Source organism: Miniopterus schreibersii, assembly GCF_964146895.1.
Source record: "Miniopterus schreibersii genome assembly, chromosome: 15".
Classification (NCBI taxonomy): Eukaryota; Metazoa; Chordata; class Mammalia; order Chiroptera; family Miniopteridae; genus Miniopterus; species Miniopterus schreibersii.
The window spans coordinates 15,570,278-15,596,052 of NC_138115.1; the positions used below are offsets into that span (position 1 = coordinate 15,570,278).

At 43.7% G+C, this 25,775-nt stretch overlaps 1 protein-coding gene across 2 annotated transcripts in view; it reads right to left on the reverse strand.

The window, feature by feature from the left end:
- Positions 1-22,967: 22,967 nt before the first annotated feature.
- Positions 22,968-25,775, reverse strand: part of CACNA2D3 (calcium voltage-gated channel auxiliary subunit alpha2delta 3) — a 768,096-nt gene continuing 765,288 nt past the window's right edge. For both annotated transcript variants that reach the window (XM_081159441.1, XM_081159440.1), the window contains 2 exons: positions 25,634-25,721; positions 22,968-23,379 (listed from right to left, as the gene is read on the reverse strand). In XM_081159441.1, coding sequence (XP_081015567.1) covers positions 23,287-23,379; positions 25,634-25,721 — 181 coding nt within the window. In that variant the 3' untranslated portion in view covers positions 22,968-23,286. The remainder of the gene's footprint in view (positions 23,380-25,633; positions 25,722-25,775) is intronic.

Genomic DNA, 25,775 nt, shown 5'->3' on the forward strand with positions numbered 1-25,775 from the left:
TATTCTATTAATATAATGACTCACATTGCCTGATTTTCAAATGTTAAAGCAACCTTGAATTCCTGGAACAAGCCCAAGTTGGCTGTGATGTGTTATCCTTTCCATAATTAGTGGATCAGGCTTGTTAATATTTTGCTTAGGATTTTTGCCTCTCTGTTCATGAGAGAGACCGGCCTGTAATTTTCCTTTCTGTAATGTCCTTGCTGGGTGTTGATATCAGGTTACCCTGGCCTCATAAAATGGGTTAGGAATCATTCCTTCTTTCTATTCTCCCAAAGAGTTTGCATTCCGTTTTTCTGTCTCTCTGGGCGTCATTTTGGTTTTCTCTCTGGTCCTGTTTTCCATTTCACTTTCCAGTTGTATTTAATATGCTGTTAAATTGTTCATTTCAGTGACTCTATGGTTCAATTTTAGTTTCAATTTATTTTATTTCCTAACTCTCTGTTGGCTGCTGACATTTTCAGTATTATCTTTTTGAACAAAGCTCATCTTTGAGAATCTCATTATCTAATGCTCTTTGAGAATTTCTATTATCTGTTATTTCTCTTGGTTTTTGATTCCACTGTCCTATGTCCTTGCCTGGGAAGGAGAATCAGACCAAGTCACAAGACCAGCCCAGATTGGTGATGTGGAAAAACAGACTCCACTGCTTGATGGAAGGAGCAGCAGTCACATTGTAAAGGGTCAGGAAAGGTACACTCCATCTGCATTTCGATGGATTAATTCCTGATTCCTACAGTGAGTGGGAATTCATCTTCCTTGGTTAATTCTCACTCCTCTCAGAACTGGCTCACATTTCCCTATTACCCACTTTTCTATCACCACACACCCCTCATTTGTAACACATCACCATAATTTCAGATTTATAGGAGAGTTTCATTGATTAACATACATCTCAGTACCACCTTTATGCATTAACCGCATTTTAAAGAAGCCACAAAGTATAAAAAGGCAGCAACTAGACTATGTTATCTGCTCTGCATCCCCTTCTAAATCAGTGCATGACATGTGTTAGGCGTATAGTAAATATCAGCGGAGTGGTGAATAAAGGGATACAGCCAACTATGTGAGAAAGGTACCACTACATGTTTCCATTTTCCAGATGACAGAAGTTAGGCCCAGGGAGACTTCAGAGCTGGTCAGGGAGAGCTCTGCAACTGGTCTGATTGTAAGGGCTGTGCTTCCTGAGACCATGACAGCCCCTCACAGCTCATGTACTTGGCAACAAGAAGGCCCCACAGTCCACGCAGCATTTTTGTATTAGGCTCGTTTGTGTATTGGAATCGGATCTTTCAGAAAGATAAGAGTTTTGAACCTCTGAGGGCCTAACAACCACTGCACATTGAAATGTGTAATTGAGATGCTTTATTTTTTTATTAGACAATATCAACTGAGAGATAAACCAGACTTACTACCTTTGTGACACAGGGGGCAGAAAATGGCCAATTTGTCATCTTCCTTCTTTCTGACTCACAGATGATTGCACGTGGCAGAAGGCAGTTTACATTCAGAAATTTCCCTTTCACACCTGTCAGGTCAGCTTCTTAGGGTCATTAATCCTTACCGACCCATGGCAGGCACCGAGCTGGCTGCTTGTTCAGTCTGTTCTCAGGATAAAGCCAGTGGGGACAAGGTGAAGATGGCCATGTGTGGCCTGGTCAGCTAGTCAAAAGTCAACAGAATAGCTGCCTGACCCAGGTTTGATCCTAAAAAGTCCTATTAAGGAAAGAAGCCTTGACTAAAATAGTCTTTCACTGAGGTTTGGCTTTGGAGTCAAAAGCCCAAGTGTGAGTTTCAGTCATGTCTTTTACTAGCTGGGAGACCTTGTGGAAAGTTACTTAATCCCTTTGAACTTCTATTGTTGTCATCTGTAATGTGGGATGGATGATATTTAATCCGTCAAGCTCTGAAGGTTAATCTACAGAATCATAAAATATCCTTGGTCCGAAGGAGTGTTGTTTTGGCCTGACCAGCATCGATTCCCTCTTCCCCAGGGAACAGGGCACCACACTTCCTCTGGAGGAACGCTGCTCCTTGACAGCTGGGCTGTGGGTTTTAGGTTGCCTTCCACTCCCAGCTCCAAGGCTAGAACATCTAATTCAGGCCTGGCCAATCAGGAAATTCTATCACCCTGACCACACTCCAAAGGGACTGCTTCACAGACAGGCATGTGACCGAATGCAATCAGAGTGAATCCTGGGCTTGAAGCTAAAAGGATGTGGGCGAGGAGCTGCTGTCTGTCATCTTACCACCGCATGGAGCACGGACATGAAACCAGCGGGGATTGCAGAGAGCCTGAGGATGAATCCAGGTCCTATTGACATCATTTAAATTCCTGGATTAAGTCACACCTGAAGGCTGTGGACTTGAACTTTTCTATTATTTAAGCCGATAAATGACCTTTTTCAATCAAAAGTTCTAGTTGGACTATTTAAAAGTGAACTCTTCATATTGTTCCCCATTTCACAGATGAGGAAATCGAGGTTCAGAGATGAGCAGTAGTAATATGTATCTAAGCATGTGGTGAGATGTGAACCACTGGCATAAAAATGGACTTTGTCATCGCCAGGCCCTCTTCTCTCCTCACCCATCCTCACTCTGGTCCCCTGCCTTGCTTTCCTTCTCTCTTTGTTCCACCTAATTAAATCCATCCAATCTTCCAAGTTCAGCTCAACTCCTCTCAGGATGTCCTCACTACGTTGCCTCATGATGAGTCTCATGTGGGTCAGCATATTCCACAAATGCACAGCTTTCTCTCTGACCTGTTCCTCTCCTGAAGTCTTGGTATCTTGAGAAGATCGCCTGAATTGCTCGGACATATGAAAGGGATCTAAACACTGTAATTTTTAGCTTCTCATGTTGACATTGGACACCTTTTTTTGCTGATAGGTTAAAACATATCGGTCACTAATGTTAAAGTGATTTTTAGCAAAAAGAGTTGGTTAAAAGATAATTTTGAAGAGCACAGAATCTTAGCACAGTAGGAAGACATATTCAGTCTGGTCTTTTTCCAATCATTGTCATGTTATTTTCTCTTTCTTGCAGCTAAAGAAAGAGATGATAGGACTTTGTCTTGCCTTTTTGACCAATAATTCTGTGGAATTTCAAGGTACCTTGCCATTTTTGCACTTTAAAAAATACGAGTTGAACTATAAAAAGAAACTGTAAAAATTGGAAGCAATAAAGAGGGCCCTCTGATTTCAGGATGGAGGAGGCTTTGCTCAGCACAGGGACAAATTCAGAAACCATAAAGAAATGTAGTTATAAAAAGATATGTATGTATACTTGGTATTAAAAAAACACTGTTAGCAGAAGTAAATGACAGTGAGAAACATATGTGACAGATGAAGATTATAACTTGACAACAAATTCTTTGCCCAATAGAAAGTTAATAAAGGACTTGAAAAGAAAATTTACAATAAAGGGGGGCTATTGATGGCCAATTCACAGAGTTAAAACATGTTCATCTTCAGATAATCCAATTAGAAAAACAACAAGATATAGTCATTTTTTGCCTCTAAATTGAAAAAAAAAATGGGTTTAAATGATATCTTGTATGGATCAGAATACAAAGATGAACACCCTAATATGTTTCCGACACAAACTGTGCAGGGTGACTTAACAGTAAGTGTCAGCTCAGAAATGTGCATTGCCTTTGACCCTGTAACCCTGCAGGAATTTATCCTGAGAAAATGATGAGGAAAGATTCCTGCACAGAGATTTTAGTTTTTATTTTATCTCTTTTTAATACTGAAAAATTGAAAATAACTTAAAATCTAACAACTATCCATTGGTTACCTTATGATAAATGGTACATCCATGTAATAGGTACAATGACCAAAGGTGATGAAATAAATGTATATTCATTGATTTAGAAAGATATTCACAATATTTGAAGTGAAAAAAAGAAAGCCATGAAATCTGCAGGATCTCAAAATTTTTTAAAAAGTGCTTCTATTAAATACTTGTAGAATAATGGGAACATACAACAAGGGGGCAGCTGGGTTGATTTCTGGATTGCAAGATCAGAGAAATTTTCCAAATTTCTGTAATCAACCTGTTACTTTTAAACATGAGAAATATTTTAAATGCAAGCAGCATGCCTTTATACCTATTTTTACCAATGCATCTGATGTCTGTATCTGATGACATCCCGAAAGGATTTATATACTATTTATATAGGATTTATGTACTATTAGGCTTGCATCATATGCCAGCATATGGACCACTTTGGCCTCTACTTTTTTTACCACAACTGCTATTTTGGGGTCACAGTTATTTGCTTACTACCTGCTCCATCCGTCCACCAATTGGACACAGGCACCATAAACATTGTCATTTCCCAAATGGAAGAAGGTGTGGCTTTGAAGAGTGGAGCCTTTAATCAGACAAAACATCTCACTTTGCCCTGGTCATTAAACTGACTTCAGAGACAAAGGCCCAAGGCCCTCCATCTGCTCGGTTTGTATAAAGACAGTGAAGTGATGCTGAGCACGGGGAACACCGAGTGTTTATATTAGAAGTAATGAACTGAAAGCCGGGCATCTAATCCCTTCCCTAGCCAGGAGGTACTTCCAGCATTTTAAAAGTCTTTTTAAAAGAGTAATAGAACTTTATAAGCATATTGGTCCTTTCATCTCCCAGAAAGTATACTCAAGGCATAATTCAGACCTTTGCATTAGATCATATTAAGCCTAATTTGGTTCTTCAGCTCAACAAAGAGCCTGGGGGTCTTTAGGAAGTTGTAAGAGTTATAGAAGCTAAAGAACCTGACTTTTTAAACAAACAGGCATCTTTCCCTTATGATAATGAATGTGTTGAATGCACTGCCTGGGGGGTCTTGCCAACATATTGAAGGGTAGGTAATTCCATCAACAAAGGGATGTCTGGGGAAGAAAACACCCAGCTGGTATCACCCACTGGGTTTCCATTTTACTAAAAAAGCTCATTTTGCCCCTTTTCGGGTGCTAGGCAGTGGCGATGCTGAGGCTGCTGTTGGTGAGCCAAGAGCCTATGGCCCTGAAATTCCCAACTGGCTCACTCCAGGGACCTGACATTGGATTCTTAAACCATGATGACTCCCATCATTTTGTTTTCCCGCCACATTTGAGATCTCAGACTATAGTCATGATTCGATTCTTTAAAAGAAAAATTTGATGTCATAAACCTCGCCAACAGGTATATCACACATGGCATGGGCTCTGGCCATAGGCCTGGGTTCAAATCCCAGCACTTCCATTACTTAGCTGGGGTCCTGGGACACGTTGCTAATCCTCTCTCCTCTCTGAGCCTCAGTTTCTTAATCTCCGAGGGGAGAGGCAATGGTAATACTTGCTCAGCCCACCTCACAGAGTGGGAACAAATGAGATCATGAATGTGGAAACACTTTGCAAACTGTAGAAAACTACATATTCCGACTATCTTGCCAAGTGTTGTTGTTTTGCCAGCTCCTTGTGCAGTCAAGTATCAAGTATCCGAGATGGGAAGAGTAGCCATGAATTAGACACAGAGCTGCTCAGCTCTGAGACTGGGAGCCCTCAAGAAGTGTCTCTGAGAACATTGTAAACCCAAGTCCCACCTGCTGCTTGGATTCATCAGTCACTTTCCGGACAGCATCTCCTAGGACGCCGTGCCTCGTCTGATAACCGAGAGTTCTGTTGCAATGACTACTGCTCAAGTTCACAAAGGCTGGCTGCTCTGCTGGGACAGGGAAAGCTTTGCAGAGAGATTCCGTCGGCTAATGGGATCTTCTGAAGGGGAATTGGCCAGCAGCCACCCTCATCCGCCTCCCCTCCCCAGGCTGACTCTGCATCTATTAGCATGAAAAATGGGGAATTGATTGGGCTTATATCATCCATAAGTTAGCTTAGCTGAATGGAGATCATTTGTCTAGCATGCATATCCCCGAATCCAAGGGAGGCCCGCCATTCTCTTTTCCAGTGAGGTCATCCTCCCTGTCTGCAGCTTTGACATCCAGCTAACCAGGGCTCTCACCACGGGCTGCATGTTAACAGACAGAATGGCCTCTCAGCCGGGACTGACAGACCAGCTTCGGGGCTTCTTTCCCCTTCTCCGTTCTGTTCTCCTGCGCTACGAGCTCTGCTTCGGCGGGCTCGATAAGACCCTTAAGCCTCAACTGGAGGCACGTCTCTTGGCCCTGAAATGATCTCCTCCGTGCGGGCCAGGGAACACGTTTTCCCTCGTAGCTCACTTTGCAGCGCTGTTTTTCATGCAGCGTGGCTCACAGAAAGCTTTTCTTTCACTGATGGGGCTGCTGCTGAGTCTCAAATGAAAACCCAGGATTAGATCAAAAGGGATGGTCAGCATGGGACCTCTGGGGACACTGTATTCAGAAACCCAAATGTGCCTGAACTAAGACAGTAAAGCTCGTGATGTTGGGAACCTGAAAAGCCCCACGCTGATCTCACCCTTGCAGGATCCAGGATGGAGGAGAGATTTTTTTACCTTCTACTATGTGCCAAGCTGTGCTGATGCTCAGTCCCACTTTTGAGTGCAGGAACTTAAAGCCCAGAGAAGTTAAGCAAGTTGCCTAAGGACACACAGCCAGGAAATCGAAGCCAGCTGGGCAGTGCCTCACAGCCCACACTCCTTGCACTGCTCTCAAGTGCTGTTGGGTTGTTTGTTATATTCACTTAGTTCACACCCACTGAGCACCTTCCACATCCTGGGGGTACAGCGACGAAAAGAGAACAGATTCCTGCAGAAACAAGTAAACAAATGACACACAGAGACAACTGCAGATGCTGGTAAGGACTTCAAAGTCCCTGCAATGAGGTGATGCAATAGAAAGAATGATGGGTGGATCAGATCCTTCAGCCAGGTGGTCAAAGTCGCCTTGGAAAGGGAACGTAGATCTGAGACTGAAAAGAGCGAAATCAGTTTTGCCACTTTCTGCAGAAAACCCCCCAGCAAGCACAGAGGCTCTGAGGATGGGACGGAAGGCTGGCCATGAGGAGCAGGGCCGGCGGGAAGGGTTGTACTTGGAAAGGCAAGCAGGGGCCCGACCACGGTCTTGAGGTCTGCGATCAGGTGCTGGCATTTTATTCTGAGTGGATGGGACACCATCACAAGGTTTTCCGTAGGGGACTTCCTCCTGTTCTAAAGAAATCCCCCTAATCTCTTCAGGGGTGATGGCTCTAGGCAGACAAGAGGGGATTAGGAAGGCCAGTAAGGGATTTGGCAAACGCCAGTGACCAGAGATTTTATACCTAATTTATAATGTCACATCTGTAAAATGCTTTCCTTCAAGCATAGATATATATTCTCGATTTTGGCTTAGTGTTTGAAATTGATATCAGCTATTTCACTAAATACACAAGGAAAATGCAGTCCCTGCTGCAAACACTCTCCCTGGACATGCAGGGAGGGTCGGAGCTGAGCCAGGGAGTCCCTCTGCTGGGGCTGCCACAGAGAAATCCCAGCGTGGCGGGTCATAGGGGGGGCACTCACTCGGAGGCCGGCCGGTGTGAGATGCCAGAGCCCGAGCAGAGTGAGGGGCATTGTCTTGGGTCAGCCCGATGTGGGGTGCCAGAGCCCAGGTGGGGTGAGCAGGGCATCTGCCTGGGGCAGGAGGCAGTGGCTGCCGTGAGAGATTGGTTACATATGGAGAATAGATTAAAAGAGCAAATATATTAGGATAATCTCTGTTGAAGGGAGTTACAAATATAGAAGGGGAGAAAACTAGTTTTCTGGAACCATGAATCCTGAGATGGTGGGTTGAAACTGCAAACAGTGGAGGTGTGAACTCATAGATTTCAATATATATAGATGTGTGTATGTTTGTATATGTATATGTGCATTCATGCATGTGTGTATATACTATGTGTGTATCCGTGTGTGTTCATGCATGTGTATATGTTATGTGTGTGTATATGTGCACTTTCATGAATATGTGGATATATTATACCTGTGCATATTTACATGTGTGTGCACACATATGTGTCTATACATAAATACATTCATGTACAAATTTATGCATACATCTATTCCCTAGCTCTGTCCACTGACAGGACTTAGTAACAACACCCCAGTGAGCTCACCTTGCACTCGGATCTTGGCTTCTGTGCGCCAGTTTCCTCTAAAAAGAATAAGGTTCCTTGGAGAAAGGGCTGATTCCAGGGATGGGGCCAAGAAAGTACCAGGCAAACCTGGAGCATCTCATGCCTAAAATTAAATGCTCAAAGAATGATGGCAAAGGCCAGATGGACACTGGAGAGAACTGGTACTGACCAATTGGAGGTCAATTTGCATATTAAAATAAATAACAATAACTTATTAAACCCCTTGTATTAAATAAGAGACTGTTAATTCATACTGATGAAAACAAATAAATAAATTGAAAGTTTAATGAGAAATAAGCTGCTTATGCAGTTCCAATATATCTCTTTATCAAATGTTTATTAATTATAGATGGGAAAATTATTATTTTCAGTAGATAAGATACTGCCTTAATAGAGTAATCAAAATGAATTATTGATAATGGGACAAACTGAAATTGTGTGCACCCTGATAGGATATAATGAGAATACAGTGTCACTTCTCCCATTCTCCTGCCAAAGATGCATGACCCGAATCTGAGGAAACACCAGACAAACCCAAACCAAGGGCATTCTCTAGTATGACTGGCCTGTAAGCTGCAGAAGTATCAGGGTCATGAAAGTCAAGGAAAGATCAAGCAACTTTTCCAGACTAAAAACACAATTAATCCAACCTGTGCTTTTGAAATGGATGTTTGCCATAAACGATATTACTGCGACATTGGTAAAACTTGAATGTGACCTGAAGGTGAGATGATGGTGGTGTGACCTTGTTAATGTCCTGATTTTGGTGGTTTTACTGTGGTTATATAAAGAACATCCTTAATCCTAGGAAAGCCACTACTGAGTATGGCACATTATGTTGGCGATCTACTCTCAAATGGTTCAGGGAAATGTTCTTTGTACCCTACTTCCATTTCTTCTGTAAGTTGTGATTGTTTAAACTTTTTTTTTAATTAAGAAAAAACGTAAGTTTTAAAAATGTAGTTTTTATTTTCTCATATCCAGAATCAAGCTAAATCTTAAACTCTGATAGATTGTAGTGTTTCAATTGCCTTTTCCCTTACTTGTAGGCTCTTGTAATTTTTTTTTTTTTTTAATGGAAGAGTTGTCACTATAAGAGTAACTCCTTTAATCTTTAATTATTCTGTGATTTTTCCCTTATTCCATCAAGTGAATTCACTTGACTTCCAAAGTAAGCTAAAACTTAAAAAGAAATTCCACATGAAGTCGGGGTGAGGATTACATACCATGGATAACATCCAGACAATTATCTCATGAAAATGAAAAGATAAGACTTATAACTTTTAAATCAATCATAACTTACTCCAGGACTGGGAATGAAGTCCCTGGAGAAATAGATTCTGATTTTGTAGACATGTACAGGATTTCCTCTATGAAGGAAAATAGTCAAATAAAAACCATTCGTAAATGCATGTTTCTCTAACATTTTTATCTTCAGCATCCTGATAACTATTGTTAACTTTAAGCATTTTATAAATACTTCTATATTTATATAGAATCATGTTAAATTATTTAAATTTATTGAATACATAATTTTATAAAATAGGAATCTTATCGAATGTTTATAGGTGAATGTTTCCTTAAAAGGTTATTTGGTGTAGTAACCTCCAGATTTGCTAGATTTCATAGGTGAGAAACAATTAAAAATTTAGATTGGAGACACTATTCTCAAAGAGTTTCTTGCATTAAAAATGCTTTTGTGCAAAGGGCACAGACTATATGCAGCTTATCTGTACCTGTATCTCTAACACCTACAGAGGTACAGCACACAGAAGGACTTCAATAAAAATCATGGAAAAAAATTGAAAACTAGAAAAGGACAAACAATTTAATATAAAAAAAACTGTGTTCATCATCCCATAGTCCAAAGATGATCACTCTTAAAATGTTGGGATAATAACTTCCTTTTACTTCCTATATAAAGATGCATACAGTTAGTCATACTTGCAAAATAATGTTTACTTAAATTTCACCTGCTTTTATTTTTCCACTTAATATTGTACCGTGTACATATCTAAAGTCATGAAACACAATTTTAACAACTTCGTACGTAACATTCAATCATAAAGATTTGGTATAATTTATTCAAATAATCCTCGATTAAGAGATATTTAGTTTGTTTCTGATTTTTAGCTAATAGAAGTAATGCTACAAAGAACACAGACATACTAAATTTCTGTGTGTCTTTAAGGAATTATGAGCGACAGGTATAGTTTTTTGTGAGCATTCACAGCCTTTACCCCTACCTTGCATTCTAAAGGTTTTACTGCTTGATTTGTTGTACTAATGAGAATAACTGATAGAGAAAAGAACTGGAAAAATAAAATTAGGTAAATTAATTTTTTTTTTGGTTAATCTCCCCCTGAGGATATTTTTTCCATTGAAAACAGAAGGGAGAGGGGAGGGGGGAGAGAGCGAGAGCAAGCAAGAGCCAGCACACTCGAGAGAAACGTGACGTGAGAGACACATCAATTGGTTGCCTTCCACACGCGCCCTGACTAGGGCCAGGGATCGAAACTGTAACCCAGCTACATGCCCTTGACCTGGAATCGAACCCTGGACACTTTGATGAGCTGGCCAATGCTCTAACCACTGAGCAACACCAGCCAGGGCTTAAATTAATTTCTTAATATAACTTTTTTAAAAGTAACTTCTTTTTTAAAAAAGAAGACAAGTGATTGCTCAAGAGAGAAAACAAGGGCCAGTTTGGAGGAGCTGGCTGAAGAACGGAGTTGTTTTTGGAGAGGGGGACTTGGGTGTGGGCACCTAAAGTGATGCAGGAAACTGTAGGTGAGACCCAAAGAGGATTCATGGTCCTGCTGTGGCCTGCACAGTGCAGCGCCCCCTTTGCTATGTGTCTAGGAGGCTTCACAAAGGTGCCACGTTACAGTTCAGTATTTTTGGAGTTGGACTTATTTCTTTTTGGAAATCCAAAAAGAAATGAGATGAGGAAAAGATCAGAAAGTCCCACCCTCTCTGGCCCCACCTTTTTTGGTGAGAGCCTTAGGAAAAGCTGTAGGAAGTGGAACTGCTTGCACACTTCCACCAGCAGAGAAAGAAAGTGTGTCCCGTGTGCCCTTTCGGCAGACGCTCTCAACAGTTTGGAAAAGCAAATGTCCGTGTGAATTTCTTCCCAGGCGTTTTGGTGGGGAACATGCCTTTTATTGACGGATGGCAAATTCTAAAAGGGGGCATCGTCTGTTTCTCGTAGGTCTCGCCCATCCTGGTTTGGGCCAAGATCAAGAAGGAATGCAGAGAACATATTATGTCTGCCATAGTTGAGCTCAGCCTGGACCACGCTGCCTTATACACTTGGACTCAGCTATTTTCATTTCCTGAGGACATTTTGGATGATTTGCCTGAGAAGAGCCACATCAAAACAGACCGGGGAGGTTTTCCCAAGAACATGGTATGGGGATGTTCTCCAGACTGCTCCCACAGTACGGGTGGGGAGAGGGCTCCGGGGAAAGTGACCACCTGCTCTCCAAGAGCTCGGGAGCACCCCCCGAGTTGCCAGTGCTCAGAAAGGCACTGAAAGAGGCCACCTTGATGTGTTGCTCTGTCATTTCCATCGCCTGATCTTTGGGAAATCCCAACACATCCCAACAGGTCAACGAGACCCAAGTGGCCTCCTGTTTTTTGGAAAAGGCCAAGCAAGACAAAGTGTTCCATGTTGCTGCCTCGGACATCTGAGTCATTAAGCCTTTTTCTAAGGAAACCCCAACTAGGAATGTGTGCCCCTCGTAATCTGAAACAGCTTCGCCCGGAGGCTTCCATCTTGAGACAAAATGCTCCGGTGCTCCTGGAGCCCTCGGCCAGGCCGTTCTTCCCCGGCCTGCTTCTGAGTCTCGCTCACCGCTAAGTGCTTCTTGTAAAATATGGTAAATGTAGGGCCCCAGAAACGCTTTCCTTGGGGGAGGGAAGAAGAAAGCGTTGTGCAAGATAGACAGCTGAGCACACGTAATGATTGCCATATGTCAAAGGATTTCGAGCCTTTAAAATAGGCTTGGGCAATACTTTGCTAAGTGTTCCCATAAAACAACTGCTTTTATAGGTTTCTGAGGTCTCGGCAATGGAAAACATGGATTCCTGATCTTTCTGTATCTTGTTTAGTTTTATCATTCCTTTGTTCCGAGGACTTGGGGACTGTCTCCCTTTGGCACTAACCAGAATCCAACCTGGATCATCCAGTTATGGCCCATGAGTTACAATGAAGCGTTTTTCTCATGATATCCCTGATTTCATTCAGCCTTTAAAAAGTTGGGAAAATTGCCCTTTAAGTAAACCTGAGAGCGCTTGGAAAAGGAATTTATGAAAATCACGACCAAATGAACCGTTTACCTGGCTTCCCGTGTCCCTCTCCCTCTCCAGTGGGAAAATGAAGTGATTAATTTGATAATGAGGAAAATCCTTAGGTGGGCGGAGTGTATATAAATTAATAGCTTCCTTTGTATATAATCCCTAACCCTGAAAAATTTCCTGTGAAGGCCTCCTTACAATCTAAAATGTTTCAGTTGGCTTCAGTATCTCAGGAAAAAAGCAAAGATCCTTTCAGTGGCCCCAAGGGAGAGCTTTGATTAAATTTTTCAAATCAGAGAAATTGAGTGATCTCACCTCGAGCTCTCCCCATGTACCGATTGCAAAGTGCAGCTTTCCACCCAACAAAGACTAAGACAGGCTCTGTGTGTGTAAAGGAGAATTCAACACAGTCCTTGTTCTCAGGGAACTTAAGTCCTGGCTTCACAGACCGAAATAAGAGAGGAGACAAATAAGACTGCTGTTTACTTTGTTAAGTGCTATGGAGGAGATAATCGAGAGGGTTGCAAATGGGTGATTAAGGAGACAGTTTCCTCTTGAGGTGGGGTGGTCAGTGGAGGTCCCTTCAAGAAGCTGATATTGAACTGACACCTGAAGGACAAGTTAGCCATGGGAAGGGCTTTGGAGATAGAAGGAACCAAGGGCTTGGCAAGGGCTTTGGAGATAGAAGGAACCAAGGGCTTGGCAAGGGCTTTGGAGATAGAAGGAAACAAGGCTTGGCAATGCTAGTGTGGCGAGAGCAGAGAGAGCAGAGGGGGAAGGCAGGAGACATGGACAAAGATGTAGAATAGTGGGGCTGCTGGTGAGACTCGGCTGGGCCTTGGTGGCCATGAAAACGAGCTTGGATTTCAGCAAACTCTAGGTAATATCGAATCCTTCAAGGCAACCTGAGTCCATAATGGATCTCGGTGCCTGGGATTTGGAAAGCCATATGCCAATAAAAGAAATCGATATCAAGAGAGGTGCCAAAGCTACGAATTTGCGTGAGGAAGCAAAGGCTTAGCACAAAAATACCACTTAAAGTCCTCCCATCTCACACAGCCCTCTCTGTCGAACATCAGCTTCTGTCCCAGCCCACACAGCGAACATCTTTGTTGGTCTGGCTCATGCTGACTGTGCAGAGTAAACATCAGACAACACGAAGCAAATACAAGGCAAATTGATTGAAAAGTGAAATTGCAAACTTTGGGGGGATGCGGAATTTCTGGGAGTCCCTGAAAGTTGAAGAACCAAGCTGGCCATACTCAAAGCCATGGACCAAGGAGGACTGGGCAGGCATAAGCCAAAAAATAAAAATAAAAAATCAACCGCATTGAGTCTACAACTGGAGCTTGAGAGGAAAATGACTTGAATAGGTAGGATTAGGAAAGACAGTCACACCCTGGCTGGTGTGGCTCAGTTGGTTGGAGTGTCGTCCCACACACTGGAAGGTCACAGGTTCGATTTCTGGTCACGGCACATGCCCAGGTTTCGGAGGGTTCAATCCCCCATCCGGGCGCCTGCAGGAGACAACTGATGGATGTTTCTCTCTCACATGGATGCCTCTCTCTCTCTCTCGCTTCCTCTCTCTAAAATCAATGAACATATTCTTGGGTGAGGATTTTTTAAAAAGACACTCAGGAAATGTGAAATCCTTGAATAACTTTGAAAAAGAGAGATGGCAAATTTATGATAATGTGGCAAGTTGAACTTTTCTATTATACAACTTTGTTGGAACTACTGAAAAAATCCCCACTCAATTCATACCATATATTTTCTAAGAGGGAGCAGTTTTAATGTATCCCTCTATTATGCTCTGTTTTGTTAATATTAAATAAAATAAGCTTGTTTTCATAATTGCTAGCTTTGTTTTTAGGTTAAAGCCTCAAGTGACTGTTTTTTACGGTTTGACAATTTAGTTCCTATTTTTGATGGCTTCATTTTAAGTAGCATTTTTCCAGGACCAATTATCTTTGGATAATGAAGACCTCCTGTGCACGCAGTTAGGCTTGCTCTGCCTCTGCTTATTAGGACGGCAGCCCCGAGTCACTCGCCACTGCCCAAGTACCTTGAGTTACCTTCTGAAGAGTATCCTGACTCTCTGAGTATCCATACTCTCCCCTGATCCTTCGCCACGGGTGAGGACCTGCCTGGGAAAGGAGAAAGCTGGGCCTAAGACCCACTTGCTTCAACCAGTTGAGTTAATCAGTGGTAGTCCAGCCAGCAAAGGGAGACACTGACCCCCCGCCTCCAAAGGAGAAATATTTCTGCTTAGCAAGAGCTTTCAGAAACTACATTTCAGATGTCTCTGTCCCAGGAATTTTCAGATGTCTGCAGAACAGTGTATACACTTCCCAGATGGAAGATGTACTGTATTCAGGAATTACAAATATGAAATAAGTACTTGAAATTCCTTCCCACACTGCCTTTGAGCATGTCTGTCTATGGACATCCCTTCAGAAACTTCCTGAGGCAGAGCCAGGGCCTTAAGACATGGTGTCCAAGAGGCTTGGGACTCTATCCAGGGTTTTCTACTTTCTAATTGTGTGATCTTGGACAATAGACTTACCCCCTCATCTGTCTCTGCTATGAAGTTGGACTCATAGCAACCCTAACTGCCTTTTAAGGCCGTTGTGAGAATTAAGGCGGACAGTGCGGAGAAAGTGTTAGCATTCTGCCGGGTCAGGAGTAGGCCCATTACATGTGTTCTGTAGTAGTAGCAAAACACCACCACCTGGAAAGAAGTTACACCCGACGATTCTGAACTTGGCATCACGTTTTGAAAAGTGGAGATATACAACAACTGCAAGGATTTTGTGGTCACAGTCATTTTTTTTCAGCTCACATTGAAGATCATGGAGTGCCTTGGGTAACAAAGCAACACATTTCCACTTTATTCCATAGGTTAGCAAAGCCTTGGGAAAGTTTTAATTAATGGTAAAAATGGAACTAATTATAACAATAATGATATTAGCTAACATTTACTGAATACTTGTTATATACCAGGCATTTTTTAATAGCACTTTTCATATAATAATTTAATCCTCACATAGCTCTATGAGGTAGGAACTATTGTCATTCCTCATTTTACAGATGAGAAATTTAGGAACAGAGGTTAAATGGAAGAGCCAGGATTTGAACTAGGGATGTTGGGTTTCAAAACCAGCACTTGTAACCATTAGTTTATAGTGTCCCATGGGACTGTCATCATTCTGTTAGCATTTTGAAGGGCTGGACCAAAGGCAAGTGTATGGATTAGGTTGTTGAAAGAGTCCAGAAGAGGCAGAATTAAAGCATGACCTTGATAGTGAATGGAGCAGGATTTCAAAGATCTGGACGCAGGTAGAAATGGAACATTACTTGGTTTTTGACAGAACCTGAGGTGGGTGATGAAAAGAAAGAAGAGTTTGTTTTTACCTTGGTTGACCAGTTGGCTGAATTGAAAAGATTTATAATTGTAAAGTGAATCTGGAGTAGGGAAGATAAAGGTACAAAGTTCAGCTTTGGACATAAAAGGTGTAAAATTCTTGGAAACATCCATAGAGAAATGTGAACGAATTTTGTAAGCCAGAGAGATGCCAGGAATTCTAGGGAGGAAGCAACAGAGTTTATCATTTAACAAGCAAACAAAAAGGAAAACCCACAGAATGTGTGAAAATATTTGCAAATTATGTACCTGAGAAGGCACCTGTAACTAGGATATATAAAGTACTGCTACAGTTCAACAATAAAAAGACAAATAGCCCAATTAAAAAAAAATTGGCAAAGGCTCCAAATAGGCATTTCTCCAAAGAAAATATACCAATGGCCAATAAGCACATGAAAAGATGCTCAACATCATTAGCCCTCAGGGAAATGCTAATCAAAACCACAGCGGGATACTCCTTCGCGCCCACTGGGATGGCCAGAATGAAAAGAGCATAGTAAGAAGTGTTGGCAAGGAGCTGGAGAAATGGAAATACTTATAACAATGGAGACACCAAGTTCCACCGTAGGCTTTTTCCAAATGAGCTGTTTAAAAAAAACTCATGAATGATATACAGAATTACAGAAAAAGCTCCAACTCTCATAAATTGCTGGCAACCAGCAAGCAAAGGAGTCAAATTAATTTTAAACTGGCAATTTCAAATATTTACAAAGTCTGTCTAATTCCCATCATGTTTGAAAGTGGTATTCTGAAGGACTTACTGAGTCATGATTGCATGATGAATTCAAGTGGTAGGTTAATGGTAACTGGAAAGGACTCAACTCGAATTAATCTAAACCCATAATCTTAGGAGTTTACAAACAAAGGTTGCACTGTAATTCTGGCGGGTTTAAAAGTTTTATTCCAAAGACCTGTCCTTTCAGGAGTAGCAGCACCTTTGCCTTCCCCACACCAAGCTAATTTTCTATCATCAGCTTTTAGAATAATTTCATTCTTTCTAAAACCAAAAAAAAAAAAAAAAAAAGCCAGCCTTATTTCCAAACTGCGATTCATTAGGAGAGGTTTCATGGCGATCGTCAGGCCTCCTGCCACAGGCTTTCACCAAAATGGGTTTCATACGCTTCCATGGGGCAATGGTCTGCAATCACTTAAGATGCCTACCATGTGGCTGGGAATTTTTATTTGAAATTTGGAAAGGGAGCGATGTGAGGTTCAGACAAGGATCTCCGGGCTCACACTGTGTGTCTGTGGGCAGCATGGGCGGAATGCCTAAGAACTGGTCCTGGTGTGAATCCTGGGAAGATACGGTGAGTCAGAGCTTTACCTGGTGGGCACGAGGGAGCCCCTTGAGATTTTTTTAAACAGAAAAATGGGATAATCCAAGATGGCTGTTACTTCGATTGCATACAACCTGTACCATGAATCTGAATAATGGATGATTTTAGTGAGTGCTTCCTGCGTGCCAGGCACCACCTTTAAACTTGACCTACAGGACATTGACTTCCTATAACTGTCCTATAAGGATGCCCGTTAGTACACCTGTTTACAGGTGAGAGGACCACATTTCAGACAGGCTAAGAAACCGATCCAGAGCTACTTTGCTTACTCAGTAAACTACAAAGCCAAGACTCGAATTCTCATCTGTCTGACTCGGAGATTTACTCTGTACACCTTCCCCCTCCAGAGGATGGAGCTGAGGCAGGGAGGCCGTCCCGTCCGTGAGGAGTGGCAAAGGCAGGAAGCAGATGGGGATGGGGGGGGGGTAAGGGAGGGGCCAGATGTGTAGGACATAAAGAGAGATGGATGGGACTAGGTGACTAACTGAAGGGGCCTTGAGATCTTTCCCTCTGTTCCAGCCACTATGTGAGCAATGGGATACAGAACCAGGGTCTCCCCTTCCCTCAAGGGACTTCCCCTCTAGTCCTGGGATGGGAGCCGTGCAGTTGGGCCTCAGGGCTGGGTTTGCTCCACGGTGGGTGGGCACCAATGGCTGGGAGAGATGACAGAGCTGGAAGGACAGGTCAGAATGCCTCCTGTCAAGTCGGTGTGGGAGGTGGGTAAGACGGAGGGTTTTGAAACCAGACCAAGCTCTTCAACCCTGCCCCCCCCCCCCCCACTACAGCAGCCAGTGTGAACCAAGCGCTTAGTGCCATGCTGGCGACATTCTGAGCACATAACACATGTGGCTTCCCATTTTCTTCTTATTGCTCCAGTCCCTGTTATCACTCCGAGGCCTGGGCAGGTTTGCTTCTCCTTGCTTTAATCCAGAGCTGTCTTTCTGAACTTTTGGCATCACTGGATACTGAATCCTACTAAGAAAGAGCTTTCATTTCAGACAAAACCTTGTTGAGTTGGCAATCCCACATCTTATCCGTTCATCTGGAGACTGGTACTTAGGGTATTTCCATGCCTTGGCTATTGTAAAAATCTTGCAATAAAGATGAGGGTGCAGATATCTCTTTGAGGTACTGATTTCAAAATAAACGATTTTGAATGCAAGCCCTGGAATTGCTCAGCAGCGATGTAGGTATTGACACACCTGCTTCAGAAGGAAGGAGACAGGCCGTGGAGGCCAGGCTCTGTGTGAATAATTAGGGTATGTCTATGCCTACTTCCCAGGGCTTGCTGTAGCAATTACTCACTCACAAACTGACGTTTAATGAGCCCTGGGGCATGAGAGTGAAGACATAGAAAATCCCTATTTTTAATAGAACATATTTTCATTGGTAAGGTAGACAATGACGAAGACAGAGCAATGCAGGGGGTGCCGAGGGCGGCAATGAAAATAAAGTAGAGCCACATGATAGGGACTTGCTGGACAGATACTTAGTTTCAAGGGCCAAGAAGGCTTCCCTTCGGAGGTAACACGTCAACTGAGATCTGAATGGTAAAAGCTATGCCAGCTACAAGAAGACCCTGGGGAAGAGCGTTCCAGGCAGCAGGCCAGCCAGTGCCACGGCCCTGAGGCAGAACCAAGGCTAGTGTGTGGAAGGAACCAAGGAAGGAGGGAAAGAAGCATTTTGTTGGTAGTAGGGGGGGAGCATGGCTGGGAGGTTGGATCAGAATGCAGGCGAGAACTTACAGATTTTCAGAGCTTGCATTTTTCCCCCCTTAAGTGCAATGGGAAGATTTATTTTAAACTTCGTTTTCCCAGAATTTTATTATAAAAACGCTCAAATATACAAGAGAGTTTAAAGAATTTTACAGTTCAACTCTCATCCCTCTACCATCTGAATTAATAATGAACATTGTATTGTATTTTTCTTTATCACATCTAGCCATGTAGCCATATTTCTATCACCCATTAAGCCATCTTATGCTATTTATGCATTTTGAAATAACTTGGAGACCCAAGTGCACCGCCAGTGAAACGGTAAGCAAAGCGGTGCAATGCGACTTGTCGTCTATGAGGAAAATGGATCCAGAGGCTGGAGCGAGGGCAGCGAGGGGCAGCCCGGGGACCGCGGAGCAGGCCGCTCCAGCTGCTCTGTGGGTCCCACGGCTTGCGCTAAGGTCCGTGGCAGAGACGGAACGTAGCAGGACACTTAGAATGTCTTTTGGAGGGACAGCCAGCAGGACTTCCTGGGGGCCGGGTGTGTGTGAGGAGATGAGAAAGGGCCGCTGGTAGCACCTGGGCTCTGCCACTGGCTGGCGGTGCTGGGCCTGGGGAGGCTGTTTGTGGAGGTGAGGAGACAGGATGTCGCAGATCGGAGGGGAAAACACAGATCTGTTGGGGGCGAATCAGAAGAGAGATGCCTCCAATTCATGCGGGGGGCAAGTGGAGAGGCAGCTGGGGATGCGGGTCCGGGCTCCGTGGGGGGGTCATGGCCCGAGAGGAGACCCTGGGAGTCGTGCACGTAGCACTGGCTTTTAGAATTGGGGGGCGTGATGAGATGAGCGAGGGCGGGAGGGAGCTGGAGAGAAGGGGCCTCAGGGCACGGCTGGGACATGGCAAATGGAAGGTAGAGGGGGGGACCCTCATCTGTGAAGAGAGAAGGGGCACCTGAGGAGGGAGGAGGGAAGCCCGCAGAGGAGGGGGCCGGGGGCCAGGAGAAGAAAGGGCTTTAAGAACTGGCAGCTGAGAGGACACGTAAGGTCGGGGCAGGAAGGTGACCACTGGACTTGGCCCCACGGAGGCCCCGGGCGGCCTCAGGAGGAGCCTTTCAGTGCAGGAGGCGGACTGGAGGGAAGAGTGAGGTGAGAGTGGAGCCAGGGAGCGCGGGCAGGGGCTTTAGGAAGTTTAGGAGCTGTGCAAGGGAAGGAAAAACAGCGATGGTTGGACAGGGTGGGTCAGGCGGGGTCTTTGCAAGTGGGGGTACTAGGGGCTGTGTGCGCAGAGGGGTGGTCCTGGGGAGAGGCGGGGGCTACTCATGCACAAGAGGGAGGGACAAACCCGGGAGCAAAGCCCTGGAGGGGAGGCGGCAAAAGAGAATGGGAGGCAGGGCCCACGTCCAGGGCTGCAGCTGCCTCAGACGGGACAGGGACCCTTCATGGTGGCTCAGGGCAGAGGGCCGAGAGTGAGCTGAGACGAGGCAGGTCAGTAGGCTTCGTGGGAAGATGGCAGCATCTCCGTTTGACACTTGCGTGGTTGCTCCTGGAGAGAGAGGCTCACGAGCTGATAAGGTGGAGAGAGGAGGTGTGGCATAGGCGTTTGGAAACCAGGACGGCAAATATGCAACACAGGGAGGACAGTGGGGTGCAGGGCAAGGGGCTGGCGAGGGCTGGAGGGAGGGTGGCGGCAGCGAGGGGCGGTGAGGGGTGGGGACAGAGCTCACGAGACTCGCCGAATGGTGGGCTGAGGGGGAAACGCAGAAGAGAGCGGCTCCAGGGTGAGGGTTTGTATATGCTGGAATGTAGCACAAGGTTGTTCTCATTCATTCATTCATTCACTCACTCACTCATTCATTCATTCAGTATTTGATTGGCTGAGCACCCAGACTTTGGAGCCCAATTGCCTGGGTTCAAACTCCAGTTCTGCCACTTTCCAGCTGTGTGACCTTTGGAAGGGGACTTTCTCTCCTTGTGCCCTTGTTTCTTCCCCTGCAACCACATCTACTCCCTGGATCACACAGGCTAATCAAATAAGTATTTTAAACAGCGCCAGGTAGAGAGTTAGCGCTCAGTGAGCACCCACTGCTGGGCTGGTGATTGTTGGGGTGGTCTGACTGTTATTTTGTGCCAGATTGTGCTCTGGGAGCTGGAGACAAAGCCACACGTCAGAGAAGTCGTCGCCCTCGTGGAGCCACCCTACAGCAGGAGAAACTGGCCACAGATCATCACGGATGCGGGTGTGGAGAGAGCCTATGGCCCACAGGCCAGTGGTTCTCAAACGTGGCTTCGTATTAGCAGCATGGAGAGATTTTTAAGAATATGGAAACTGGGTCCTGCCTTGGAGAGCCAGGATTTTGAAAAGCTGCCCAGGTGACTCGGAGGCACAGCCGAGTTTGAGAACCACGTCTGCATATGAGGACGCGGGTCTGCATATCTCCGGTTGCAGCGAGCAAAGGCGTGATCTGATATTTGTCTTAGAGAAATTGCTCTGGCTGCTGCGTGGAGCACGGACCTGGATTGGGGGTTGCTGAGAGCGAGGGCAACGGGGATGCAATGTGAGGGGCTGGCAGAGGCTGGGAAGAGGGTGGCAGCGGGGAGCAGAGCTCGAGAAACTGGCTGGATGGTGGGCCGGGGGGAAGATGCAGAAGAAGGAGGCTCCAGGGTTTCGGTTTGAGGGGCTGAGTCAGTAGGAAGAAGAGTGTGGTAGAGAGGGATCGAGACTTCTGCTTTCGACACAATACGCTGGAGAAAAGTGTTAGATATCTAAGAAGATACATGGAGTGGCCTTTGGTAGAAGGCATTGAGGGAACAGAGAATCTGAGGTACTGGGCTGGTGGTCACTGACAGGCAGGTGATGCCTGACAATGCCACGGTCAACAGTGTGGCCCAGCTGTGCTCTTTCTGTCACAAGCAATGTGTCCAGAACGATGCCACTCTGCTCTTTAGAATGTGATAGGGAGTGAAATTGTGAATATTTATATTGCACATATTTTACATCATTAACATGAATTTATGGGCATTATAGCATAATATACTTGACCTATTGTTGCCAGTTCTTTAGAATTTTAATGGAGCATGATAGATCGTGTGATGTTCTTTTTGGAAAAACATTACACTGTAATTGGTTAGTGTAAATATCATGCACTTGGATGTTTGTGTGAGCAACAAATGAATTCATTCATTTACTTAGTGCACAGAAATGAAGAGTACCAATGACCACAATGTCACAATATGAGGGCCACACTGTTGTTAAATTTTTGGCAGCTTGGCAAGTCATAGTATTTGTTATATTATTAACAACACTAGGGGCATCACAATCTAAAGAAGCACAGCAATGTAGCATTGGTATTCCTGTGAATATTAGAATCATTTCACTATAAAGTAGTATGATAACATCAGTTTTTCTAAAATATCAAAAGCAGGATGTGTGTGTGTTTTTTAAAGGTTTAAGTGGTGTTCCCCACATGGCTTTTAGATGTCTGTCCTATAAAGCAAGGCATCTCGATTCTACCTAGGCACGGAAATTATTTCACTTTATTTGGTAACCATGATACAATGGAATCTGTTTTCTTTGGTCCAGGATCCAGTGTTTTAGGAATGCTTACAGGTCTGGGTAGTTTCACATCTTGTAATATTTGAGATCTAATTTCATCTCTTGTTTATGGGAAAAGCCAGAAGCCAAACGCTCAAGCCATAAGCTCGGGAGCCATTTGTAGTCATTGTTCCTTTCCTTCTTCAAGTCTTCTCACGATGAATTCCTAGGATTTATGGCTTCTTTATTCCCACTGCCAAATAGTTCAAAACTTGAATATTATGGGAGCATGTGTTCTCATCCATATTATGATTTCTATTGAAGTTTAGTTCAATAAAATTCAGGATTCTATGTAATAAATTTCCCCATGTAGATGATATTTTTATTTCCTCCTGTAAATATTTTTATAACTGAGATTGGAGCATCAAAACAATTGTTAAATATTTGCTTAGAATCTGCTTTAGAGCAGAGTCTCTGCCAAAAACCATCCTCTCCTGGTGTCTGGAATGGGTAACTTTTCATGTACTACTCAGTCTGCATCCTCGGTGATAAAGTGATGATAAAACCCAAACAAGGAGGCTGTGATTTTAATATACTTTATTTAAAAAGTACACAGTTTTAAATTGGTTTCGATGGGTCTCAAGCAGAAGGGACGCTGCCCACTGGCAGTCCCGTTTCTGATGAAGGGTGGTTATCAGGTAGCAAACTCACATTTACATGACTGGCAAAGTAAAAAGATAACATTTTTGTCAACATGTCTGTAAGAGTTTCTATCACGCACAGTTTAAAATCATGAGATGCTGATGGTTGGACTCTATTCCATGTCTCCTATGTCGCACCATGTTTCGGTTCACAGTTTATCCATAATTGAGCATGCCAAGAGAACGTGTCGGTCGGTGTCACCTGAAGAAGAGCATCGGGAGCATGGGGAAGAGGGCGAGGCCCACCTTGGCCTGGAGGCTGGGCGCACCCCCGCACTCCCTGGCGTTCTCCTGCGGGGAAAGGCGGGGCTGCTCAGAGCCGAGGCCGAGGCCGAGGCCAAGGCCCCGCACACTGGGCAAGTTATTCTGAGGCCTCAGACCCTCCCCGCTCTTCCATTGTATGAACAGTCTCCGGGACCTAGATCATGCAGGGAAGCGAACTTGTCTAAATTTCATCAAGTGAGCGATGAGAATCTCTGATTTCTGTTGTAAATGTGTAACACATTCAAAATTACCCTTTGCAAGCTATTATGTAGAACATTCGAGGGCTCAAGGGCTATTTATTGGTGCAGGTTTCCATTGGGATCCTATGGTAGAAGCAAAATATTGGCTTTCTAATTCTACCCCGTCAGAATGTAAGTTTAAAAAATCACATCTAAGGGGGCTGATCGTTTTTGGCTATGCAAGGTTTGGTTCCTTCTTTTTTTTCATTTGGAGGAAGGGGGAGCCTGCTTTACAAAAATGAAATATTATTTATTACGTTCTGCAGCGTGCTTTTATCCACTGACTGATACAAGCTTCTGCAATGCCGCTGTTCTAGCTCTGTTTCATTCAGCTATTTTCTTTTTGATGGGCATTCATTTTTGCCTCTGTTCTTACTGCTACAAAGAATGCTGAATGTAGGTCCTCACCAATGATATTTGCCCCTGCGCCTGCCCCTGCCTGTGGCAGAGATGCCCAGTCTTGGGAGTGCAGGCCTAAAGGGGATTTTGCCTTTAGTGGCTATAACTAGACATTTCATTGCTACCTGTATATTCCGATCACCCAGTGACTTGTATCTTTCATGATCGTGGCTTATTTTTATATGTAGTTGTTTGACTTATCAACTTAAAAGTCCTCTTTATAATTTGATTTATACATTTTTTTCCCAAGTTCTATAACTTGGTTACTGACTTTAAGTAATCTTTTTCCATAGAAAAGTTATAATTTTTACATAGTTAAATAAGTCAGTTTTTCTTCCATAGCTTTCTTTTCTTAGGTAGGAAGATCTCTGAAATCCCTAGGATTTCCTGTGAGACAGTTATTTTACTATTTCAGTCTAATTTATATTCTTCCTTTTGAATTGAACCTTTGTCATATACAAGAGTTTCTATTCTGTTCCACTGACCTCATCTTCGTAAGTCCAGAAACTTACAGAAAAAATGCGGATTTTTAAAAATGTTTGTCTTGTATCAAGTTACCAAAGCAGATTATCTTATTAACGCTAGAAGATCTTACTCTCCTGACTTTAGTTGTCCAAGTAGGCAGTTCTGGTTTGACTGAAGTGATTGTAGTGTTTTGGGGACTACTGTTTGTGTTTGTATTTTACATAGAGCTTTTATTAGGGGTGATCACTGAATTTTATCAAAGGCCTTTGAGCATATATATGTATAACATGTTGCTACTGAACTTGAACTCCCATTTGAATATAGAAGGAAACATTCTCAATAAATTCCAAGTTCTTATTGGTGCTGTACTGACGTTAAAATCTGTTCTAGGACTTAGATAGTTTAAATAACATTAAAATCATTTGCTATTTAAAGCTGAGATTAATACTTAGCTGGGTCTGTGGCATTTAAAAAAACAGATAGCTTCCCAGTTTCCCTATAGTAATTGGTCTAGGCAAGCCTCCCATTTTTTCAGGCTGGGTGTGAACTTAATTAAAAAAAAATTTTTTTTATACTTAAAATTTTGGCTCACAGTATTGCAGGAGGTATTCTCTCATAAGTCACTTAAATCTATGGGAAGCTCATGTTTCTCAGCACTTAGCCTAATTTTGCTCTGATCATGGCTTTCAGTGTAAATGGAGCACCCTGTAGTTGTGACTTCCTGTGGTTAGGGGTTTAGAGGCTGATCACCCCCCTTCATACACTGGGACCCTCTCCATGGTATAAATATTGCCACTTCTGCCTTGTGTGAAGTTCTTGTAAATAAAAGGTTGTCTAAACGTAAGCAGGGGAAATAATTATTCAGCATAATTTGAAATAAGTGAACTAAGATGATCAGAGCCACTTTGAATGTAATAGTGGAAGGTGATAAAATGCCAGCACGCCCACAGCAGGCAAGACAGGAGGGGGGCTCTGTGAGTCTATCGTGGGCGTAATGAGAACAGGCTATGAGCGCAGACTGGGAAGGCGCCGAGCGTGGGGACCCGTCGGCCTTCCTGCACACCCTTTCTTCCCAAGCCTGAAAAGGACGGTTTTCTCACGAGTAAACTTTTTAGCTATAGTGAGATTCTCATGGCGAATCTGATGGGAAAGAGAACAGGAAGGGTTTTCAGACTGACCTCGGGATGGAAGCCATGGCAAGACTCCGGGCGCCTTCTGATCTTCTGGGCCTTTAAACGTTCACACTTAAGAGATTCGTTATGTTGACTGTAGTTAAGGCATATTCCCAAAATGTGACTTCCCCTTACTCTGCATCGGCAC